The sequence below is a fragment of the Lytechinus variegatus genome, chromosome 19 (assembly GCF_018143015.1).
Source record: "Lytechinus variegatus isolate NC3 chromosome 19, Lvar_3.0, whole genome shotgun sequence".
NCBI classification, from domain to species: Eukaryota; Metazoa; Echinodermata; class Echinoidea; order Temnopleuroida; family Toxopneustidae; genus Lytechinus; species Lytechinus variegatus.
The window spans coordinates 6032364-6056446 of NC_054758.1; the positions used below are offsets into that span (position 1 = coordinate 6032364).

The 24083-nt window shown below is 37.4% G+C and overlaps 1 protein-coding gene across 2 annotated transcripts; it reads right to left on the bottom strand.

The window, feature by feature from the left end:
• Positions 1 to 2622: 2622 nt before the first annotated feature.
• LOC121405909 (T-complex protein 11-like protein 1) lies at positions 2623 to 20916 on the bottom strand. 2 transcript variants are annotated; one of them, XM_041596903.1, is made up of 10 exons: positions 20867 to 20916; positions 13114 to 13427; positions 11610 to 11742; positions 9960 to 10080; positions 9051 to 9271; positions 8269 to 8405; positions 7588 to 7823; positions 5923 to 6098; positions 4956 to 5122; positions 2623 to 4250 (listed from the first exon to the last, which is right to left on the bottom strand). In XM_041596903.1, exons 1-10 carry the CDS (start codon positions 20875 to 20877, stop codon positions 4036 to 4038), a joined length of 1731 nt encoding a protein of 576 aa, XP_041452837.1. In that variant the 5' UTR covers positions 20878 to 20916; the 3' UTR covers positions 2623 to 4035. The 2 variants fall into 2 exon arrangements, with proteins under 2 accessions (XP_041452837.1, XP_041452838.1); XM_041596904.1 differs by lacking the exon at positions 20867 to 20916 and adding an exon at positions 20698 to 20837.
• Positions 20917 to 24083: the final 3167 nt, after the last annotated feature.

Sequence of the window (24083 nt, forward strand, 5' to 3'; positions counted from 1 at the left end):
TTAACTGCAATTGAGCATATTAAATGGTTCACTGCAATCCTATTTTACTGTCATAATAATAAAAAAAACTCTTAAGGGCAGCATTTAAGGGCATTCCATTGAAAAAAGGACCATTTGTTGAAATCATACAGAAATAAAAAAAAAAACACATTTAAGTATCCCTCAGATAGATCTATGTAGACACTGATCAAATTCATAATAATTCATCTAAATTATAGTTTAAAATGACACAGGCCTGGTCAAAACACACTAAATAAATACAAACCACACTTGTACACAACATCAATGCTATACCTGAGCACAACGCTATTTCTAGCCTATTTCTCGGACAGCACAACAAAATATATAGACATCATTAAACAGCAATATTCAAAACTATTCCCATAACAAGAACACACTAAAACCATACAAAAACATCTCAATATCGTATTTCTAATACACACAAGTTAGTTCAAGGGGAATTGTCCTAATATTGTTGAGCCAATTTTCTTACTAAAAATTTTGTCCTTCCTATATAGGTGTTAAGGCCACCGCACTCCTTACAACCCAATCTGACCGGTCTGCGACTCCCAAGCTGACAAGTGCTGTGACGTCACATCTTCCCTCACTCAGTCGCAAGCCAGTCGGGTCGTAAGCTGTGCGGTGGCTTTTAAGCCTTCCGCACACTACACGATCCGACAACACAATTTTTAACAAATTACATATATTACCATTTTTTGTTTTGTGCTTTTGGTGTATTATGTATCTTTCTTGTATTCCCACATTTGGCATCCTAGGTCATTTATTGTAAATATGCTGACATCAAACCAATAAAGTATATTTGCTTGGAAAAAATGCATTAAATATAAAAGTGCCAAGAAGTAAGATTATTTCATTTGAAGTTTGGCATAATGCTAGGAATACTAAAATCAGACTTTTGTCATTTTGGTCAGAGTCCAATCTGCTCCAAGTCAGAGCTGACGATGAACTCACCCAATCTGGATTTGAATTTGCTTTAATTTCTTCAGGGAGGCTCAAAACAGACTGGAATATCGATATCAGTATTCATACCACTATTTGTAACTTTGATTGTTAAGATTGCTAAGGTTTGAATATTCATATCATATGCAGTTACAATTTCTCTGAACATTAGATCGCAACAGATCGTGTAGTGTGAGCTGGGCTGAAATGTATTTTTATTACATTAATGCTGAGAAGGAGAATAAGGCAAATGAGACAGTAGATGAACGGTGGTACATCGATAATAAAATTAGGTCATTTCATGGAAGTCATTAACCTTTAGAAAAATATGATATTCATTTTAAAATAAGTAACTTATCGTACATGTATAACAATGCCTCTAATTTAAAATGAAGGTCAAAGTAAAAATATCATCTGAAAGAAATATTTCAATTAAAAATTTAATTTCATGAATAAGTTAGTTCATCATAAAAAATATTATGAAATACATATTTTTTGCAGTTATCAATATCTACAATTATCATAACACCCTATTGCGTGACAAAGTTCATAGACTATAAAAGAAAGCATATTTTAGAACAATCAAATGAAGGTTTCATCCAATTAAAAATAATTTAATCACACTGTTCCGTGCAAGCCTTGTGGATGAATATGACAGTATCTCACACGTATCGCACACTCAGTTGCCCGCAGAGGTGCACGCAAGACTGCTCTGCAAGCATTAAAGTTTTGAACATGCTCAAAACTTTGTTGCAGGTGAGTTGCAGGCAATCACCCACAACTCACATGCAAGGCTTGCACGGACAGATGTGACAGGTCCTTTAAGAAAATCAATTAAAATCAATTACAACACACAAATAAAAACCAACCACTGTAATCAATTACATTAAGCAATAAAACATAGATGAACTATTTGCATATAAAATCAAAATAAGACAGATTGCAATAAACACACACATTTATGCTATAAACATTTCAAACTCATTTTAAAAACCTATCGGAACCCATTTGTATGAATCAAACTGATTTCTAAAAAAAATTCATTATTTATTATGATTATCATAAAAATAATAATAATGCTCAATTCTTGTATAGCGCATCACACATAGCATAGCATGTCCTTATGCGCTTAAAGAAGAAATAGTGAAAGGTAAGAATAAAGTAATCAAGATATTTAGATTGGATCATTAGTTCAAAGTTGGTATTTTATGCATTGAAAATATATGTTTATATATCATTATATCATTATTCTTAATTCTTAATCACTAAGAAAACAAATATTTTTGCAACAATATAATTTACTAATTTACCCCAAAATAACATGTTTGCAAGTTACCTAGGAAAGAAATGTGCAACTTTGCCAATGTAAGGACAAGGATTACTCCCTCCACAACTTGGCGTTGTGGCGTGCGCTTGTAATCCAAGCTGTGGGGAAGTTACAAATTGATGCAGAGGTTCGAGCCTTGGTCACTTTTTTTGGATGGTGACGTTAAAGGTCGGTCCCAGACGTAAATAATCATATCTGATTGATACACGTCTGACAAAACTCAAATACACACCTCCACAACTGGGTGTTGTGGCGTGCGCCTGTAATCCAAGCTATGTGTTGAAGTTACAAATTGATACAGAGGTTCGAGTCTTGGTCACTTTTTTTGGATGGTGACGGTATATCTGATTGATACACGTCTGACAAAATTCAAACTCACACCTCATCCCATAGTGCCACAATAATATGGAAACCTGCAACAATGAAGTTGCTATCATTATGTAAATTGAGGTTTATCACATTTGGTAATAAACATGAGAGTTTGGGATGAGATCCTCAAGGAGCAAGCCAAGACAAGACAATAATTCTAAATAATTCTAATCTGTTCTATTATGATGCTAGATTTTATCTTTTAATATCTACAAAATAAATTATCTATTATTATTTACTCATCATTTCATAATAGAAGTTCTAAAATAAATATCAAGAAACAATTTTGCAACACAAAACTTAACAAATTGATATCTCTCAATTTAACATTCTTGAGGTATTGAGGTTACATAAAAACGAAATATTCATTAAAAGCTCTTAATGAAAAAATAATCTAAAATTCCCTAATGAAAAATCAAAATTAATGAAAAATCAAAATTAATGAAAAAATAATGATAATGATGACATATCATCTCAAAAAAGCAGAAACATTTTAGATGTAAACCGGGGGGAGGGGGGGGGGGGGAATTGTTCACTAAATGGGGATTTTCAGGAGCTCGTTTGAGCATTTAAGGAGAACATCCCCGAGCCTCCATGTATCTTTTTTCCTGATGTCAACTTCCTGATTCAAATTGGCAATGGCAATATATCGGGCACCACATAAAGTTCCAGCACTCTATAGCTATGCACTGCAAAAACTCTTATTTGCATTATATATATATGTACACATACATCCTGCCAATGTGATGGTTTATTCCAGTGTCAGGTTCTTCACACAAGAGCTGTGGAACAATTTTCAAAAGGGGGGGGGGGGGGTTACTAAATACGCATAAAATCACATTTTCATGGTTATTTCCATGAAAAATTGCTGGAGCCCCCACAGCTCCCAGGCTTCACGGCTCCTTTTATTGCAGTTCGCATTCTGGAAAACTATACCATCGAAACTAGCTTGCAATGGTAACATCCACAGAATCCTTGACTTTTATTGGTCATTGTTCCCACTGGATAATGAAAGTTATTATCTTCTTCCATTCAGTCTTCTCTTTTTCAACATTTCGACCGCAGACATGTGACATCAAACGAGCACGCTGATTGGCTGCTGCTTCTATAAAACAAGAAATGCATCCTGGATCCTTGCAGATGCAGATTTAGCCCCGATTGCCATTGGAGCACAGGGAACTGGAGTGGCATTTCAACAGCAGTTTCGTCCGACAAGTTGTCAGATCTGACAACCTTCCTTGATTTTGATTGGCTGAGAACTATTACCATGGTAACTGTTGAATAAAACAGAACTTGTCGGATAAAATGTCTGACAAGTCCTTTATAGAAGTGCTCCCCGCAGGTCCATGTTGACATTGCGAGAAATGCCTTGTGTCCATTTACTCGGCGACCTGAGACTGTACCATCTTAGAAAGTATTTCAGCGTAGAAAGGTCCGAAGACTGACCTGTTGTGGATGACCAGACGGACGAAGGCTTTGGTTGTTTCAAGGACCTGGCTCTGCATGGTGGTCAGGCCTGGTGGAATGTTTGCTGAAGGGTCGAACTTAGAGGGCGCCGCAATGGCTGTCACTAGGAATCCTCTTAGTCTCGAGTCTGAGGAGAGAAAGTAGGAATTAATTCACGGAAAAAGGATGTAAGTTTACATGATAATAATATCCAAATTATGATGGGAAACCAGCTGAAACGCAAGTTTATCGGCCATTGAAGTACCAGGCACTTCCCCCTGGCTGGCTGGTGCTGCACTAGGATACCCTGAAAAGCATCCCAATTGAGTGACACAACATATGCTCCTGCGACAATTGCTGCGGGCTCTATTTCGTCTAAGACATAGGGTTAGGGTAAGGGTTGCAATAAGGTTTTATGCTAGGTTTAGGGTTGGGTGGGGTATACCGGTAGTAAGTAATCCAGGCTTGAAGGTAATCATTTGATTAGTGTAGGGAATTCATAGCAGAGCAATTCTTGCCATGAATCCCTAACTGACAGCTCTTAAGGCTTTTTGCACTGTCCATGCCGAACCCATCTCTGCCACTCCACATATCATCTTCATCTGAATTCCCCCAAACCCCATGGCTCGGCTCCACCTTCCCACTTATTCTAACTACAGGAAGTGCCAATGACAAATATTAAAGACAAAAAGGATGATGAAGACCATGCATTCCTTCTGGGGTTGCCAGTGACTATTCAAGAAAGGCGCGATATGACAGTACTTGCTGGATAAAGTTACAATGGTTGCATTTTGTAGCTTCCGCATTTTCCAAATTTGAGAATCTGTAAAAGGTGCACAGGGTATCAACTCACCTAGAATACTGTGAATATGATTATCTTTGAGACCTAGAGATCTGATCTGGCTCTTAAATGCCTCTATCCTCAGTTCATCAAACTCCGGGAAGCCATGGGTCTTCAAGCACTCGTTTACTTCTTTTGTTACTTGTTCAGCCAGGTTATCGATCACAGCGCTGAAATCACTGGAAAAGATAACACCAAAATGACACAATTTCTTGAGCAGATGTAGTTTTAGAATACAACTGCAGTAAAAATTATGATTATATCCATAGAGGCATATGGGTAATTCCATAGGATTGGGTTCATTTTCGTGACATTCCAAAACTAAAATAAAACGTTCCTATGTAACATTGTTAAAAAGTTATTTTTAAATACAATAAATCCACAAAATATTTCAATATCAAACATAAAACACTAATGGTATGAGACTTTCCTCATGTTGACACATCAAATGTGAGTCACACCTATTTAATTGTGAAGTCAGGTGACAAAATATTTCAATCATTAAAGTCAAATTATCACCTAACTTCTTTGATCAGATCATTCGAACATGTTGTATATATAATAATAATAATATAGAGTATTTATATTGCGCACATATCCACCTTGTTAGGTGCTCAAGGCGCTTCTATATTACCCGGCTAAGCTAGGCGTTCATAGCGCACACAGCTTTTTGAGGATTTACTTCCTACCGGTACCCATTTACCTCACCTGGGTTGAGTGCAGCACATTGTGGATCAGTTTCTTGCTGAAGGAAATCACGCCATGGCTGGGATTCGAACCCACGACCCTCTGTTTCAAAGTCCGAAGACTAATCCACTAGGCCACAACGCTCCACTACATATATACCTCTTCGAAATTGAAATTCTCCTAAAATTGAACAGAATTCTCTCTAGTCCCAACTCCCAAGAGATTTGACTAAAAGGCAGAGTTATCTGAAAATGAAATACCAATGTACTGTGGTGTCCTACACAATACTTACCTCACGTCGTCCAAGAGGATGAAGAGATTGTGTTTGAGCTGACTGGGGAATCCCTGGATACCTGCTAACATGTTCCCTGTGTTGGTGTAGGTCACCAGAAGGACAGAGCCTACCAGGACAATCTTCCTGACCTGTGATCCAAGGTCATAGAACCTTCCTTGATCCATCAAGACGGTCTGAAGAATATTAAAATAAAATCACGATTTTGATTATAATCTACAGTATTAAATCAGCTAAGGGGTAACACCATCTAGTCTGCTGTGCAAACCTGTGGGGGGGGCCTTCCCTTGAGATCTTGGCCGTCGACCGCGTGATTGCGCCGAAAATTAGCACGCAGGTTGTCTGGGACTTAATCTACAAAATTGTATAGTAATTTATTTCATGTGAATTGCTATTAAGTGATTATGCTAATTTATGCGTAATTAGTATGCCAAATCATACTTTTTCCTCTCACTCCCTAAATAAAGCTCCAAATGTTCAATTTTTTTTGGTATAGAAACTCTTTGTGGTGCTCTAAGTAAGTGCACATGAACAAATCGTTTTCTTATGTTTTATATTTTTTTGTTGAAATTCTTATGTATTTCTTTGTTTTTTTTACCTTTTGTTTTTCAATGAAATTTGTAGGGATCATAAAAAAGCATAAAATCAATACATTTAAACCAGCTAAACTAAAAATAATCATACATTTATGATTTTTGGTTGAAAACACAAATTGCGTTGTCTTTGTACACAAAATCACCTTTTTGAGCAATTTTTGGTCTGACATGCACTTACATAATGTTGCGTAATTTCGGAACCACATACCGGGTGACGCAAAATTGGTCTCAAAAGTTGCGCAAGACTTGAAAACTTGAAAGTAAAAAGTCAACGAGCAGCACGGTCAAAACATTTCCCGCGGCAAAAATATTGCCGAATCGTTGAGGCCCCGGCCTAGATAGGGTTAAGGGGCCTGAGAGCACAGCCTACAAAGACTTGTGCTATGAAGGCCCTCTTGCTAAAAGCAAATTTTATATGTGTCAGTCTTTGTGTGAAGACCCACTTGTTGATCAAAGATTCAATCAGGGTCTGTGCCTGGAGACTAATCAAGCCCCATTAGGATGTAGCTAGAAAATCCAATGAGTGATGCAAAATTGTATATAATAGCTTATTTCTGCATCACGTAACATTGGTTATCTAGATCTGTAGCTTGTTTTTATAAAAGAGAACTTGCTGGGCAAGCACCATGATCGTCTCTGGACGTTGTGTGTGTTTTTATATATCCAGACCATTATATTATCACCATTAAGTGAAGGTTTTCAGAGGCAGGAATTACCCACTATATGTTATGTGTTCACAACCCTGGGGTGTTTTGTAAAGATTTTAAGTGAGACTTGAAATGGCACTTAATTTCCAAGTTGCGTGAGGAACATAACACATCACCACATTTGTTGGATCATGCACAGGAGACGTGCTCAACCGTGTATCCATCATTGATGTTACCAGTATATGATAAAGAACAGTTTTGCAATGGCACCTAAGTATGATATTCAGTAGTACTTAATATTTGTAAAGCTCTCCCTGAACTTAAACCTTGGTAAACATATGAGACTATCTCTTTTACCAGAAAGTCATTTAGTCAAGCTGACTGCAAAAAAAAGAAAGAAAGAAGATCTATTCCATCTTTACCTCTGGAAATGTCATGCCCTCCCGAGGATCAGAGTTCAACAGATCGACATAAGCGTGATTCAAGATGGCGGCCGGTGAGATGAGAGGGCTTGGTGTTGGCCCGATGTTGCTGGCTCCTTCGCTTGATGAAGATGCCTGTTGTTGTTGCTGTTGCTGCAACGCTTGTTGTTTCTTGACCTTATCTGTTAGATTCTCTCTTGCTTGCTCTAACCATTCTCTTGTGTACTGTAAGCCGTCTGTTAGTAACAACACATACATATTAACAAGTTTTGATCATCACGTTTTGGTTTACACATTCGCATTATTACTACATTAGCATGTAACAACCCTGTTTAATATGAATACTACATGTAAAAAGTGTCATATGTCAAGAAAAATGTAGAGAAAATGAGAAACTTGATGACTAGTGACACGACATTTGCCCTGGCGACAATTGCTCCAGGCTTTATTTTGTCCAAGATACTGGATTAGGGTTGCAGTAGGGTTTTATGTCAGGTTTACGGAGATTAGCTTTTTGGAGCTGCAAGAGGAATTATCTCATCAAGTATCAAGTATGGTTAGGTATATTGTTAAATCCAGTGTTGAAGTTGGCAATTTCATTAGTTTGTGGAAGTTACAGCGGAGTGTTTGTCGCCAGAGCAAATGTCATGGAACCAACTAACTTTGAACATGTCAACTGACCTTGCTGGGTTTTGAGGAATTCCTGGAACTTGTTCCTCTCGTACTCGATAGACTTCTGCTGAAGGTGTGGCCTCAGACTCTGGATGGTGAAGTTTGCCATGTCTAGCTTCATCAGGTCCAAGACTCGGAAAATCTCCCTAAAAATATATTACAAAACAATGTTAATAATGATGATGGAGATGATGAAGATGATGATGATGATGGTGGTGATGATGATGAAGAGGATGAAGATGATAATGATGATGATGATGACGAAGATGATGGTGATGATGATGATGGTAATGATGAAGAGGATGATGATGGTGATGATGATGATGGTGGTGGTGTGGTGGTGGTGAAAATAAAGAGGATGATGATGATGGTGATAATGGTTATGATGATGCTGATAATAGTGGTGGTGATAGTAGTGATGATGGGGGTGATGATGGAGATGATGAGGATAATGATGATCTTAAGTCACAATTTTCACGGCTTTAACCTAGTCACTATCCCTCTGCACAAACATTTTAAAATAAAGACAATCATGCCAGGAACCCATTCACAAACCTCTGAGTCGAGTGCAGACAATCACATCACGTAGTCCCAGACAAAAAAAAAAAAAAAACCCAAAACATACATGTCCAAATACATGTTTATGTATGGAATGTCTTGTCTTTACAAGATATGGTATAATATTTTTGTATTTTGTGCATGTTATATACAAAATCTCGCATTCAATATTCATATATATAGTGTTGACATGAAAAAAAATTGAAACAATCTTGAAGAACAAAAAAATGTACCTGAAAATTTCTACTGGTTCGGTCAGGGTTGCCAATTTAGCAATCTCCTCATCCCTGACTGGAGCACAGAGCTTGGACATTACTTGGACTACGAAGGCAATTAGTCTGCTGACATCGAGGGCCTGGTGGTCCGCTTGTTGCTGGATGAGAGAGAGGTCAATGACCTCAAGAATTTGACATTTCAGCTTGTCATGGTGTGGTAGGAGCAGCGATAGTAGAATCTGTCAAAATGAAAGTGTAATGCGAAAATGGTCATAAATTGGCAACTTTGTCATAAGTCCTTTTTCACTTCTGAAGTTTAAAGGGGAAGTTCACCCTGACAAATAGTTTAAATAAAAATAGTTTCAGTAAAAATAGCAGAAAAAATAATGAAAATATAGAAAAAAGGTTTGGATAATCCACAAAGGATAAACAAGTTATTTGAATTTTAATCATTTGCTTTGTGATGTCATATGAATCAATGAAATTTTATTTTCTCAGAAATTTGAAAATGGTTTTTATTGTACCTTCCGTATATCAATACTAAAATAATTTCACACCCTTTCCTACAAAGAAAATTATGAAATAAGTCATCATGCACTATTAAAAAATTAAATTTATGCATCTTATATTACATAAGGGGCAGGTGCTTGTTTTAGTTGTTTATGATGTCACAAATCAAAAACTTGAAATCCTAATAACTTTCTTAATGTTTAATGGATTTTCCTCAAATCTTCACCGATATCTTTTCTTATTTTTTTCTGCTATTTTGACAACAAAGTTTTTGTCAGGGTAAACTCCCCTTCAATAGTTATCTCAAAAGGTATATTAAGAGACTAGCTATTTATACCACGCAGTCATTGAGAGACATTGTCCTGTGTTGGACAGTTTGCTCCCCTAGACTGATAATACAATGAAGAGAAAACCTACCGTTTTAATCTCCCCGATGAGAGTGACAGCATGCGTATACGATGGTGGATCGTCGGAAAGCTGAGCGCTCAAGCTATCCCAGAATGCCTGGTGAACGACCTTGTGTACCTGCTTCTCAATTCTGTTATCAAAATCAATAGAACAAGTAAACATAAATACTGCTTCTGTAATACATTGATTGACACTAGCATGCTTTTGAAATGGTCACGCCCGATGAAACAAAGCACTAGGATCCCCAAAACCAGCCAAGGTTGTGAAACATTCATTTTGCCGGGCAGTGCAAACGCACATTGTACAACGCCTACTTACCTTGTTGTACGCGATCAAATGGGAGGCTGAAAGTCACACATTCGTACCGTTGCACACAAGACGTACCCTCCAAAATGTACCATTGCACGGCTTTAGGAGGTGATGTCACAATGCGATTTCATTGAATAATGTGACAATGCGCGTACAGCCCGCTGGCTAAATGCGCAATGCTGTCCAAGATCATGTGCGCTTGTGGGCCCGGCTTGTGGGATTTTGATTCTCGCTTTCAATAATTTTGCTCCCTTTTCATAGATTACTGGAGGGAAAAAAAACTCTTGTTTTTTCCATATTATCGCTAGATTTCAAGGCGTTATACAACACAAATAGTGAATATTCTTATTCGTGCAATGGTGCGAGATTTCGCATTCGATGAAAGAAACGCTCTATTCAACTCCGCTAACGCCTTTTTGAATAGAGCATCTTTCTCTCACCTCATGCGAAATCTTGCACCATCGCACTCATGCCTATTCACTATTTTTATGCTAGTACCCGTTGATGACCAATTACCACTCTCAAACTCAACCCAGGAGAGAATCATTCCTTGAAATACTTAAGAGCCATGTTGGTAGCTACCTGTATGCTTAAATTTTTGGAATATTTGTGGAGCACAGGGAGCATTTCATTAAACAAATAGTCAATGATTTTCGATGACAATCTCACTCTGAACCAAATCATATGAAAATACCAGAAATCGCACATGAAGATTGTAATGAAAAAAAAAATTGTTATTAACCATATCAGACATCTGAGCATGGCAACTTTGATACATTGTTACCTGCTTGAGACTGGGATCAAATGGCCGGTCAATAAATTTCCAATTGCTTATCCACGGACCCAATTTATTTTTATGAAAAAAGCGTGGAAATGTAGCGGGGAACAAGGCAGAGCAAACATCCGTGTATTCTACACGTTTTTGTACGCGTCCTTGAACTGCGCAGTGCTATACGTGGTATATATGGTAATCAAGTTGAGACAACGATGGATACTGCGTCCCTAGGCCAGGGACGCATCATTTCAATTCCATCACAATGGTAAAGTTCAGAGGCCCAGTCTGCACAACATGACAAACTAGATTCTCATGAATTCTTAAACTTTGGAATATCTAAATTTTAACAATTTTTCTCTAGATGTCTGATTTGTTTAATAATACATGTAGCAATATTGACTGGCCTGGGGGAAAAAGGACATATATCACCCTCACTAAATTGATATCAACCTCTTCTACAACTCGGGAAATATAAATCTAGTTTGGGCGATATATCTTGTATCGCCCCGAGGCCAGTCAATATTGCTTTATTATTGCGACCAATTTGAGGAAAGAAAGCATGCTGAACTACTCACGAGTTTTCAGGCATGTCACGAGGTGACAGCTTGAAATTCCCATCGACAACAATCTCATGGGCAAGGGCCATGTTGGAGACGAGGCCAGCAGCTGTGATCAACTCTTCAAAAGTTTTGTTCTTATGAGGAGAGGCTGCAAAATAAAAGGACAGAAAAAATAAATGGAAATCACTTTCTATATCATGATAGACAAATATTATTCATGCTTTTCCTGCTTTGTAAATTAGGTTACCATGTCAGTAAGCTAAATATTTGTTTTTCTATTGATATTTAAGTACTTTAATATGTAATACATTTAATCTTAGCCAAATATTCTTTGTCTTTTTTCAATGTTTTGACTAATCGTTTCACTCTCTCAAATAAAAATTTAACTTCATAAAAATACATCCTCATAGGCCTACCTCTCCTATTGTCTTAAGCCTACCATTTGGTGCTCTGATTGCTAGCTTGCCATCTCACACGTTGGAAGAAGTTTAAATTATTCATTATTTAATGCAACTATGTTTCCTTCATAAATGCATCTTATTTCTGGGAGCCAACAAGCTAATCATTATTACACACTTTAAATTAGCAATGCAATGAAAATGGAAAAATCAATGTTTAAAAATATAAATGCAAATGTTTATTTTCAGACTTCAGTACCTGGGGCCAATGGTACGAAAGGGTCTTTGCAAGAACCGTCTTTCGTGTCGCCCATTAATTACGATGTGCAATGTGAATTGCATTTTAAATTAACTACCTGCAAACATATTTTATTTGTCCAATAAAGTAAAAAAAAATCTTGGTTTATATAATGTGATATCTCATGAAAGTTTATAAAATTTAATTAAAAGCTAACAAATCCTATTTCTATCATAAATGTCAGACATATCCCGCATACAGCGCATCATAAAAGATGGGCAACATGAAAGACGGCCCTTAGGGAGACCATTTCATGCAATCGGCCCCTGGAAGCAGCAGCAGCATTCACATTGAAAAAGGGAAGAATGAACTTCTGGATCTGGATGTGTACGGTTCAGGACCAGTTTGGTATATTGCACCGGATCTGGATCTGGACAGTATTGGTAACTTTTTTTAATCGTCAGCTTGCTATCTTCATTCACTTTGAGTCATATAGATCTACACATGGGCGGAAATCCCAGGGGGGACAGGGGGATCGTGTCCCCCCTACTCAAAATAGTAGGGGGGACACAATATCAAATGTCCCCCCTACTATTTTGGGTCTTTGGTGATGCCAAGAAATATATCACTGAAAATGGAAATAAAACGTGCGTTTTGGAACGAGATGACCTTTTTTTTGCTTGTCAAATATATTTTCGTTGAAATGACCTTAAATTTTAGGTAATACCCTTTTTTTTTTTGCTTGTCAAATTTTCCAGACCCTTGTCCCCCTACCTTTTGGGAGAGATTTCCGCCCCTGGATCTACGTGTATATTTATTAATATGTATGATGAATTAATGATTGTTGCCAATTTCATAAACAACAATTATTTCAAGTTTTTACCTTCAATTCCAGCAAAGCCTCCATGCAGTCCACCTGAAGCGGATCCTGGAGCCGGCGAGTGCTGTCGTTGCCGCTTCCTAAGAACCTCTCCTTCTCCAGAGGATTCCAGAGGATCTGAGTCCGAGGCTTGGTTTTCAACCTCTTTAGACCCTCCTTCCGCTTGGGCTTGTGTCGGGTCAGGGCTCTGGTCTGAACCAGAAGGTTCAGTGCCATGGTTTGGTTGGTCGTCCAGTGGCATCTCTCGATGTTGAATATAAAACTTTGAAGAAAGTGGATTTATTTCAAGAAAGGTGTTGCTCTTTGTCCATTTAGACCTGAAAATGTGAAAGTAGATGGAAATATAATAAGTAAACTAAAACGACAGAAAATATGGACCAAGATGGAAAACAAGCATGACAAGCGCCCATTTCAGTGATTGCCAATTTAGTCCCTTTTGTAATGCCATATCATGCATATGATCTCTAGACAGCTGGCAGCCGTCTGTTTCAAGGAGTTTTATAACATTTTATTTTTTTATTTCTCCTCGTACACAGACGGCTTGCTATCATGCAGCCACCATTAGGGGACTTGCAATGTAAAATCCCCCCGTTGGGGCTCTTCAATTTTTGTCTTTAATGACTAAAAATTTTGAAAATTAATGGATCCAAAATGCAAATTAATATTCCCTCTTGGCATTAATTGCCAAAAACCGGAGAAAAATCAAGTTAAAAGGAACAAAAACAATGACTTACCTCAACTGTCGTGCAAATTCACTTCCCCGTTTTATCCGATCTTAAGTACATAAACATATGGCCATTCAATCCCCTGTACAGCACTCATTCAATGAACAAGGTTATAATATAACCTTGTTCTCAGTTATATCTCCATGTGTGGCAAAATAAGGGTGGCAATGTTTGGCTTATTTTCTCTTTTTCATTGGGGCAAATGCTTGATTTTTTTTACACTGACAGTTTCCATTACACCTATTATTCATACAACTTGGCTCTTATTCAAATTTGATTCTTTAAATCATTTTTTTCTTAATTTAAAATAGAGATCAAAAAATGAAAATTTTCTTGCCATATTACTTTCCACCAATAGAGGGCGTACACAAAAATATGCCAAAAATTCAAGTTTTTGAGCGCTCTGGTGAATACAAAAATTATTCACAAGTTACTAATGAAAATTAAATTGCAACTGTATGGAAATTAGTAATTTTGGTCACAAAAGTGATATTTTAATGATTTTTTAAAGTGTGTGCTCTGTACAACATTGGCATACCATAGTCCTATTTATTTTGTGATCATAAATAATTTATATATATTGATATGAATTATTTATGATCACGAAATAAATAAATTTTAATATTTGTTAAATAAGATTTTTTATCTCTAAATTGTTCGTTAAGACGGCATTGCTTTCCGGAAGTACGTCATACATAAGCGGTTCAAGGGTCGACGCTATTGTATTTCCGTTGTTTACATGTGGAACGAGGGGTCTACGCGGCATCAGTTAGGTAAGAAATCTTCATTTTTTTACATTTTTACATAGTAATATTTAAAACCTTCCTACGCATTAGGCGTAGGAAGGTGTAAGAATTAATAAAATTAAATAAATTCTCTTGACTTCGGTTTAAAAGTATGGATTTTGGGGAGTCCATCTTTGTTTTGGTCCTTCGCTGAAGGCACTATGGAGAGAGTGTCAAGACGTCAATGATGAAGAAATATACTACATATCTAAAACAAGTGGAATGCCTCTGGCCGTCTCACCTGCATCACGCGGTTCAATATAGCAGCAGTGCTGACTTTGAATACTACTCTAACTCGCACAAGATGTTCAGTGATACATGGTTACTCTTATGTCCACTTTTTATGAACTAGACCAATAAACTTACAGAGATATGATGGTTATTCAACAAAAAACCCCAACATGGCCAAAGTTCATTGACCTTACATGACCTTTGACCTTGATCATGTGACCTGAAACTCGCACAGGATGTTCAGTGATACTTGATTACTCTTATGTACAAGTTTCATGAATCAGATCCATAAACTTTCAAAGTTTTGATGGTAATTCAACTGATACACCCAATTCGGCCAAAGTTCATTGACCTTTGACCTTGGTCATGTGACCTGAAACGCGCACAGGATGTTCAGTGATATTTGATTACTCATATGTCCAAGTTTAATGAACTAGACTAATAAACTTTCAAAGTTATGATGGTAATTCAACAGACACCCCCGATTCGGCCAAAGTTCATTGACCCTAAATGACCTTTGACCTTAATCATGAGACCTGAAACTTGCACAAAATATTCAGTGATGCTTGATTACTATTATGTCCAAGTTTCATGAATCAGATCCATAAACTTTCAAAGTTATGATGGGAATTCAACAGATATCCCCAATTCGGCCAAAGTTCATTGACCCTAAATGACCTTTGACCTTGGTCATGTGACGTGAAACTCATGCAGGATGTTCAGTGATACTTGATTAACCTTATGTCCAAGTTTCATGAACTACGTCCATATATTTTCTAAGTTATGATGACATTTCAAAAACTTAACCTCAGGTTAAGATTTCAATGTTGATTCCTCCAACATGGTCTAAGTTCATTGACCCTAAATGACCTTTGACCTTGGTCATGTGACATGAAACTTTAATAGGATGTTCAGTAATACTTGATTAACCTTATGGCCAAGTTTCATGAACTAGGTCCATATACTTTTTAAGTTATGATGTCATTTCAAAAACTTAACCTCAGGTTAAGATTTGATGTTGACGCCGCCGCCGCCGTCGGAAAAGCGGCGCCTATAGTCTCACTCTGCTTCGCAGGTGAGACAAAAATCATCATCATTGTGTCCTCAAGACTAAGTCCTACCTGTAGATTCCCCACAGGCATGGTGGTAGCAGTGAACAAGTGCTGTACAGATCGCACTAGAACTTCGGTCTCTGTATTTGGTGAGTGAAGCCAACGGAGTTCAGCTGAACAACCAACATAACAGAGACCGAAGCTTTTGGTCTAATCGATCTCCAGCTTAGCTTGACAGACATGCATGTTACAAAACAAAACAAAAGCATGAAACTGCGAAGCAAGAAAGAGTGTAAGAGTAGCAAAAGAGCTCAAATTACTGTTCCAATCCAAGAAGGCCTTGTCGGCAAGCAATCAATTTAAAAGTGGAGAAAACACCAAGACTGGAGCCAAAAGCCCAAGACACACCACTCTGCAGTGTTTTGATCTAAAATCATGAAGGATATACTGCACTTTGGAAGAAGACACACATTGTGCAGCAGTAAAACAGACATGACAGAACCGGGGGCCGATTGCACGAAAGGGTCTTTGCAAGGACCGTCTTCGTGTCGCCCATCTTTTATGATGCGCCATGTGAAACGCGTTTCAAATAAATCTTCTGCAAACATATTTCATTCGTCCGTTAAAATAAACAAAATATTTGTTTGCAAAATGTGATATATCATGAAATTGTATAAAATTTGATTTAAATGCAAGCTAACGAATCTCATTCTTTATCATAAATTTCAGAAACACTCCTCTTATAGCGTATCATAAAAGATGGGCGACACGAAAGACGGTCCTTGGAACCACTCCTAGTACCAATGAGGTCCAAACATTAACATGTATGGACCTCATAGGCGACATTACCCAAAAATATGGGTTAGACAATGCTGTTCTGATTTCCAACCCAAGACTTTGGTAAATGTACGCCTTAATACAAATTGGAGTTACGTGATATGACTTTCATTTGTTGGGGAGACATTAAAAGTATTAATTAAGTAGTTCAAATTAAAATATATTATCATTAAACTTACATTTCAGGCCTTTTTGTTGATTTTCGGTGAGCGTTCTACACAGCTGCGACGAGTGATCAACTCCGAAGTGATACGCGAACTGGTCAGCTGATCGGTAGATTATCTTTTTGTCAGACGTTCATAATTTATGTAAAGCGTATCAATCTTCAGTATCTTGATTCCAAAGTATCAGTATTGCAGATAAATGTCATTATTGATTGGAATCAGTGGCGGATCGGGGGGGGGGGGGTGGGGGTGGGGGTGAGCATTTCTGCCCGATCCCCCTATTGAGATTTGTAGTAAATATTTTGGAATTAAATACGTTGTTCATACTAGTTATGCGACCCTCCTTTATGATGATCACAGCATTATTTGTAATGGGGATATTTCGTTCATAATTATTCTTGTCTCTTCTTTCTCCTTTTTAGCCTTTTTTTGCTTGTTAAAACCTTTTTTCCTTTTTTTTTTGGGGGGGGGGGGCTCGCCAAATTTTACGTGGGTCAAAATTACCTTCATTTTTTTAGTGACAATCTTTTTTTCATTTGTCCAGTTCTACGCGAGACAAAATTACCTTCGATCATTATTATAGTTAAAAACTTTTTTTTATTTTTATTTATTTATTTATTTTTTTTTTGGGGGGGGGAGGTTGCCAAATATCACGCGAACGTTTGTCAGCTTTTACTGTTTTATTCGACTTATAATCAAATATTAAATGGGGCTTACCACAGTTTTTTTTAAAGTCAATTCATAAGAATATTCCTCCTCGGGATTTGAGCTTTCTTTCATGAAATATCAATTTTTTTCATGATTACCAAAAATACTTAAAATTTTTTATCGGTGTATGCCTATAAAGCTTTAGCTCATGCGTTGCGCCTGCCATATTTTAATGCTGATCAACTTTATGCTTTTAATGAATTCCTAAAAACAATAAATTCTCAGATCATCAATTTTGTCGCAATCGAATAATTCGATTGCGTCTCTCTATCAGTTTTGAATATTCATAAAAATATCAGCTCGTGCTTTTTGCTCATAATATTTTGATTAGTAAATTCTTCTCTTATATAATCGAGTCGGATAGATAGATAGATAACTAGAGAGAGAGAGTTGGGGGGGGTCCCTCAGCTACTTGTCCTCGCTTATTCGTTATTATTTGTTATTATGCTCATGTTGTGAGAGCTTTGTGTTTTCACATTTTTTTCTTTTTCAACCTTTTTATTGTCTCGGAGCTTCCCTCTATTTCTTTACACTATATTATAATGTAGTCCTGTTTCAATCATTGGCGGCGGAAGCCCCAAATTTTAGGAGGGGACAACCTAACAAATTTTGACAAGCAAAAAAAAAGGCTCTCAACCCAAACATTTTAGGGGGGACGTAGGAAAATAAATTGACAAGCAAAAAAAAAAAGGTCAACAACAAATTTAGGGGGGAACGTCCCCGCTTCCGCCGCCTATGGTTTCAATTCTTTTTTTGTTCTCATTTCAATGAGAACAAAAACCTCATTTAAACTGACGTACATGTAGAAGACTTTATTACGAAATTTTGACATTGTTTTGTTTCATTTGTTTGGCTTTTTTTTTTTCTTCTCCTCATCTTCTTTTTCTTCTTACTTTTTCCCTTTCCTTATTTTCTCTTCAGTATTTCATTCAGGTATCCGCCAATTTTATACAACACCAAGCATATAGAGGCGGATAATCAGTGAGGGAGCATGACGGTGTGCCGCTCTAAAAAAAAGGAGGAATATTGGAAGAAAAAAAAAAGAAGAAGGGATGGGGAAAAAAAAAAGAAAAAAAAAAGATGATGATGGCAATGACGATGATGAAAATTATCTTGGTGATGATGATGGTTGTGGTGACGGTTGTGGTGATGATGATGAGGTGATGCTAATGATAGTGGTGATGATGATGATGACGAGATGTAATTTTGTTATTTTGTCTTTGAAAAAATTAAGTAGTGCAAAGTTGAATTCATTTAAAGTTTATTATGAAAATAGCAGAAAAAAATTGGTATGCGTTCGAGGAAAATCCATCCCCCACCAATCTTTTTCAAAGGTAAGATTTTTTTTTGCCCGGGGGGGGGGCCACTTCCATTCACGAGTGGATACCATGCGCGACCATGGGGTCTCGAAAAGCACCCTAAACACGTAATTTCCATATTCTGAAAATGCACCCCTTAACAAGTATTGGCGTGTGAAACCCTACCCTTAACAAGTATTGGAAACAAAACGATACTCTTGGCAAATATTCCCTGAAATGAACCCCTAAACAAGTACAGGAATGTTTTATTGTTACGGGTCCTTCGGTCGTCGGCTTTACCTTATTTGGTTTAGTACGACCCCACCTTCTACACCTCGCGCAAATCGGACTCTAAACACGAAGTGTTGGAGCAAAAAGGACATCCTTTATAAAACATTTTGATTTTGTTTTATCATCCCCGCAAATTAGACCCTAAACACGACGGTTTTCCTAGCGAATTAATAGATACCCTTTTTTCGTTATTTTTGTGTTTTTGACACCCTTATCACGTTACGTAGGTAACGTGCCCTATCGTGAAAAGGACATCCTTTTTACGTTTTTTTTTGGTCGCGCATGGTATCCACTCGTCAATGTAAGTGCCCCCCCCCCGGCCCCCCGGGTTTTTGTGACGGCGTAGGCCTTTGCAAGCAGCTATTATTATGGTAAAAAAGTAAATGAAATGTCAAGAAATACATGATAATGATTTTTATGGTACATTTTCCTATATCAATTCATACTTGTTATCAAAAAGAAAAAAGTGGGTCGTTACGGACCATTAAAAATGGGAAATTTGGGCATTTTATATTTAGGATAGAGCAACTGCTCGTTATAGACGTCACAATAAATCAAGCATTCTAAATTCTATCAACTCCATTTTTTGTCAAATAACACCTTCATCGATATTTTGAAATGATTTTTCTCATATTTTCATCATCTTTTTATCAGGGTGAAATTCCCCTTTAATTTACAAAACAGATTCGCAAACAATATCAAGAGTAGTGGGAGGCAAGGGTGATCGAAATCTAAGGTAGGGGACCAGGGGCTGGAAAACAGGCAAAAAAAAAACAAAAACAAACTAACAAAAAAAAGGAAGGTTTATCACCCCAAAAGAAGGTCGTCTCGTCCAAAATACATGTTTTTACTTCGATTTAAATGATGTAGGCCTATTTCTTTCCATCATATATAAAAGAACAAAAATAGTAGGGGGACATTTGATAATGTGCCCCTACTATTTTGGGTTAGGGGGAAGTGTCCCCCTGGGATTTGCGCCCATGTGGGTGGGGGGTGCTGCACCTCCTTTCGGAATCATTATGGAACAGTGTGAATAGTCGCTGTGATTTCGATCTCATACCTATAAAAAAATAGAACAAAAGAACGCCTTGACCACAGGCCAAAATGCCTAACAATTTTTCCGCGGCATTAACAACTCTCGTAAGGGGCGCTCCATTTATAAATAGAGTTGCATGTGTAGCTGTCTATGGCAACAGAATCCATCGCAGAATTGAAGCCAGAAGCGTGGGAATTTGGCAGAAAATTCAAGAAAAAGAACCGGTGAGTACCGATTTAAGAGTAATTATATATTCATTAACATTTATTGAATCATAAGAATAAAGATTTTTTACGGAAAGAAAGCTTAGTTCTAAGCTAGGGCTGCCCAAATGCGCGTGAGTGGAGTCTCAGTTTCTTAACACGGGTAAGTATTGCGGTGTCGCCTAGAGTGCTTGGAAAGGACCTTTCGTGCAATCGGCCCCAGAAGAACTTAGTGCTAAAGAAGAAAATTCACTTACGGTAATTTCAGTGTATGGGACTGTGCAGCAAAAACGTATAAAAAGAGATGTTCTCTCAAGCCAAGGTTTCTCCTATCTGCTCAAAACAAAAACCCCAAAGATGCATTGCAGCAATTGTAAAGACTAATTTTGACTGATGTTTCCCGATCTAGCTGAAATAAACACTTACCGTTTCCGCATTAAGTTATTCAGTTCAGTGGAATTAAAGATGTTCAGTCTGTTAATAGCTCTATGGTTAATGCGTCTTTCCTGTCTGTGGTTCTTTTGTTTACAGAATACAAATAGACTGGTACCGGTACCCTTTTTTGTGTATAATCGCGCGAGCAAAGCAGCAGTTTCGTAAATATTAATGTGGTATCAATCTACACATTTCGGTCCTTCTAGAATACAGGAAAGACATTTCAAAATAATGTTTACATTTGCACCTGCACTAGAGACAAATAATGAAATAACATTTCGACACAAATAGTGCACACGCAGATGAAAGTGATCCCCTGAAGTTGAAGCAGCACTAATAAGAAGAAGAAGAAGAAGTAGGAGGAGGAGGAGGAAGAAGACTAGATCGATGTATACATTCTTTGTAACGTACTACAATAATTGAGGAAACACGACTGAAAAATATATAAGCTTGGCCTTGAATATATGTTTACTGGATAAACCGAGAAAATCATTTTATGAAGTTAGGGCCTGGTATGTTAAAAAAACAAACATGATAAACCCAAAGCCCTGTAGAGACAAAACTACAATTAAGCCGTTTAAAGGGGAAGTTCACCCTATCGATTCCCAGCAATGGCGTGTTTTCCTGAATTCAGCAAGAAATTTACCCACATTTTGCTGCACTCAACCCACGGGTGAGAAAAATGGGAGAGCCATGTTTACGGAAAACATAGAGAATTAGGGTCATTTAGCCCCAATGACACAGTTAGGTCAATTGTCATTCTTAGGCATAATATTCGTTGAAATTCACTAAAATGTCTTCTGAACTGTATACTTGTCGGCCTTCAGGGGTGGGGAAAAAGGTGGGAAAAATGAGAGAAAAAATATGAAACATTTCACAATGAGAAATACATAACAAATGAAACAGAATCAACTACATGGACAAAAATGCAGATTCAAAAAGTGTTACGTACCCCCACAGAGGGCAGAAATCATTTTGGAAAGAAAGCATTTCCTATTTTTTGGCAAGTGCCCCCCCGTGCCGCCAGCGCGTTTCCGTTTTACACCCTGGCGAAGGCATTTTCCGGAAAAGTAGCCAAAAAGCGACTAGTGAAGAGTCTACACACATCGCTGGTTGCATGCAGCGTGCGACACAGGCGAGTCCACCACACCGCATGCAATTTGCACAGTTACTGATCAGATCAGAGCACAGAGTTCCTCGGCACTTCATGTACAGAGAGAGCGGCAGTCAGGAGTGAAATCCGAACATGCTTTTGCAGTCGCGTTGTTTATGATAGTTTTTTTTTTCTAAAAATAAATTATTAACTAAATGAATAGAATGGCAGACAAAATCAAAATAAACAGATACTTATAATGGAAAGACAAATTGAAGTTTGATGGATTGATACACTTATAGCTGCCGAAAGATAGATATAGAAGACTGATAAATAGATAGAGACAAGATAGACAGACAGATAGATAGATAGATAGAAATGAGAGGAAGAGAGAGAGAGAGGTGGATAGATAGAAAGAGAGAGAAAGAGGGGGAGATGGATGGATAGATAAACAGAGAGAGGGGGAGAGACAGAGAGGTCGATATATAGAGGGAGATCGAGAGAGAAAGAGAGAGAGAGAAGGATAGATAGATAGATAGATAGATAGAGAGAGAGATGTTGTAGATAGAAATATGGACGGACAAAGAGAAAGAGAGAAAAAAGACAGACAGATGCTAGAGAAGGAGAGAGATAGAGAATTTGAGAGACAGATAGATAGATGTTAGATAGATAGAAAGACAAAGAATGAGAGAGACAGAGAAGATAGACAAATCAACAGATAGATAGATACATAGATAGATAGATATATAGATAGAGAGAAATAGAGAAAGACAGACAGATGGATAGATAGAGATAGATAGATGTTAGATAGATAAAGAGGGAGAGAGACAAAGAATATTAACAAATTAACTGATAGATAAGTTAAAAAATAGATAGATAAATAGATAGAGAGAATAAGAGAAAGACAGACAGATGGATAGATAGATATATAGATAGATAGATAGAGAGAGAGAGAGATATTAAATAGATAATTAAAGAATGAGAGAGACAGAGAAGATTATTAACAAATTAACAGATAGATACTCTAGTTAAAATAGAGAAAGACAGACAGATGGGTAGATAGATGGATAGAGAGATAGATAGAGAATTTGAGAGATAGATAGATGTCAGATAGATCAAGAATGAGAGAGAAGAGCGACAAATTAACAGATAGATACTGTAGTTACATAGGTAGGTAGAGAGAGAGAAAGAAATAGAGAAAGACAGACAGATGGATGGATAGATAGAGAGAGATAGAGAATAGATGTTAGATAAAGAATGAGAGAGACAGAGATTATTAGATAGATAGATACTGCAGTTACATAGATAGATAGAGATAGAATTTGAGAGATAGATATATAGACAGATAGAGAGAAAGACAGACATCAGCAAATCGGCAAGGCAAATGATCAAGGCAAACATTCGTATTGAACCTGGAAAGTATAAGCTCAGTTGCATTTGCAAGTACGGTATGTTCTGCGGATAACTTCGGTGCGGACTTTGGATCGCGCGCCCAGCTGATAATGTAAACAAACGAAGACGTAGACTCTTCACTAGTCGCTTTTTGGCTACTTTTCCGGAAAATGCCTTCGCCAGGGTGTAAAACGGAAACGCGCGTGCCGCCACCCCCCCCCCCAGTTCCGCTGCCCCTGCAAAAAAAAAATAAAATTTTTTTTAAAAAAATGCTAATTGTAATTACCTTAAATTAACAGACTGAAAATTTCGGGGGAAAAATAGAAAATAAAAGGGGCATTTATCAGAAGTATTGGAGCATTCGATCAATTAAATTTAAGTTAAAATGGGGCACTGCAAAAGAGGAAATTCATTATCAATGAAAAAGGGCTATAAAAGGGAAAATATAGGTAATGCAGAATAAGCACTGATCACTAAATATGGAAAACGCGTGCTGGTGCTGATCAAACATGAAAACAAACTACGATTGCATTACAAAAGCAAAAGAAAAAAAAACATCCGCCATCCCCCCCAGGAAAAAAAAAATCCCCAAAAGGATGAGTGTCGAATCGAATGTAGCAGACAACCCAACCTTGTTGGGTTTGAATCGAGTTGCTTTAGTCTCAAACGATATCCACTACACCACGGCTCACCCCGGCAGAAAGGGAAATAGTTTTACTATTT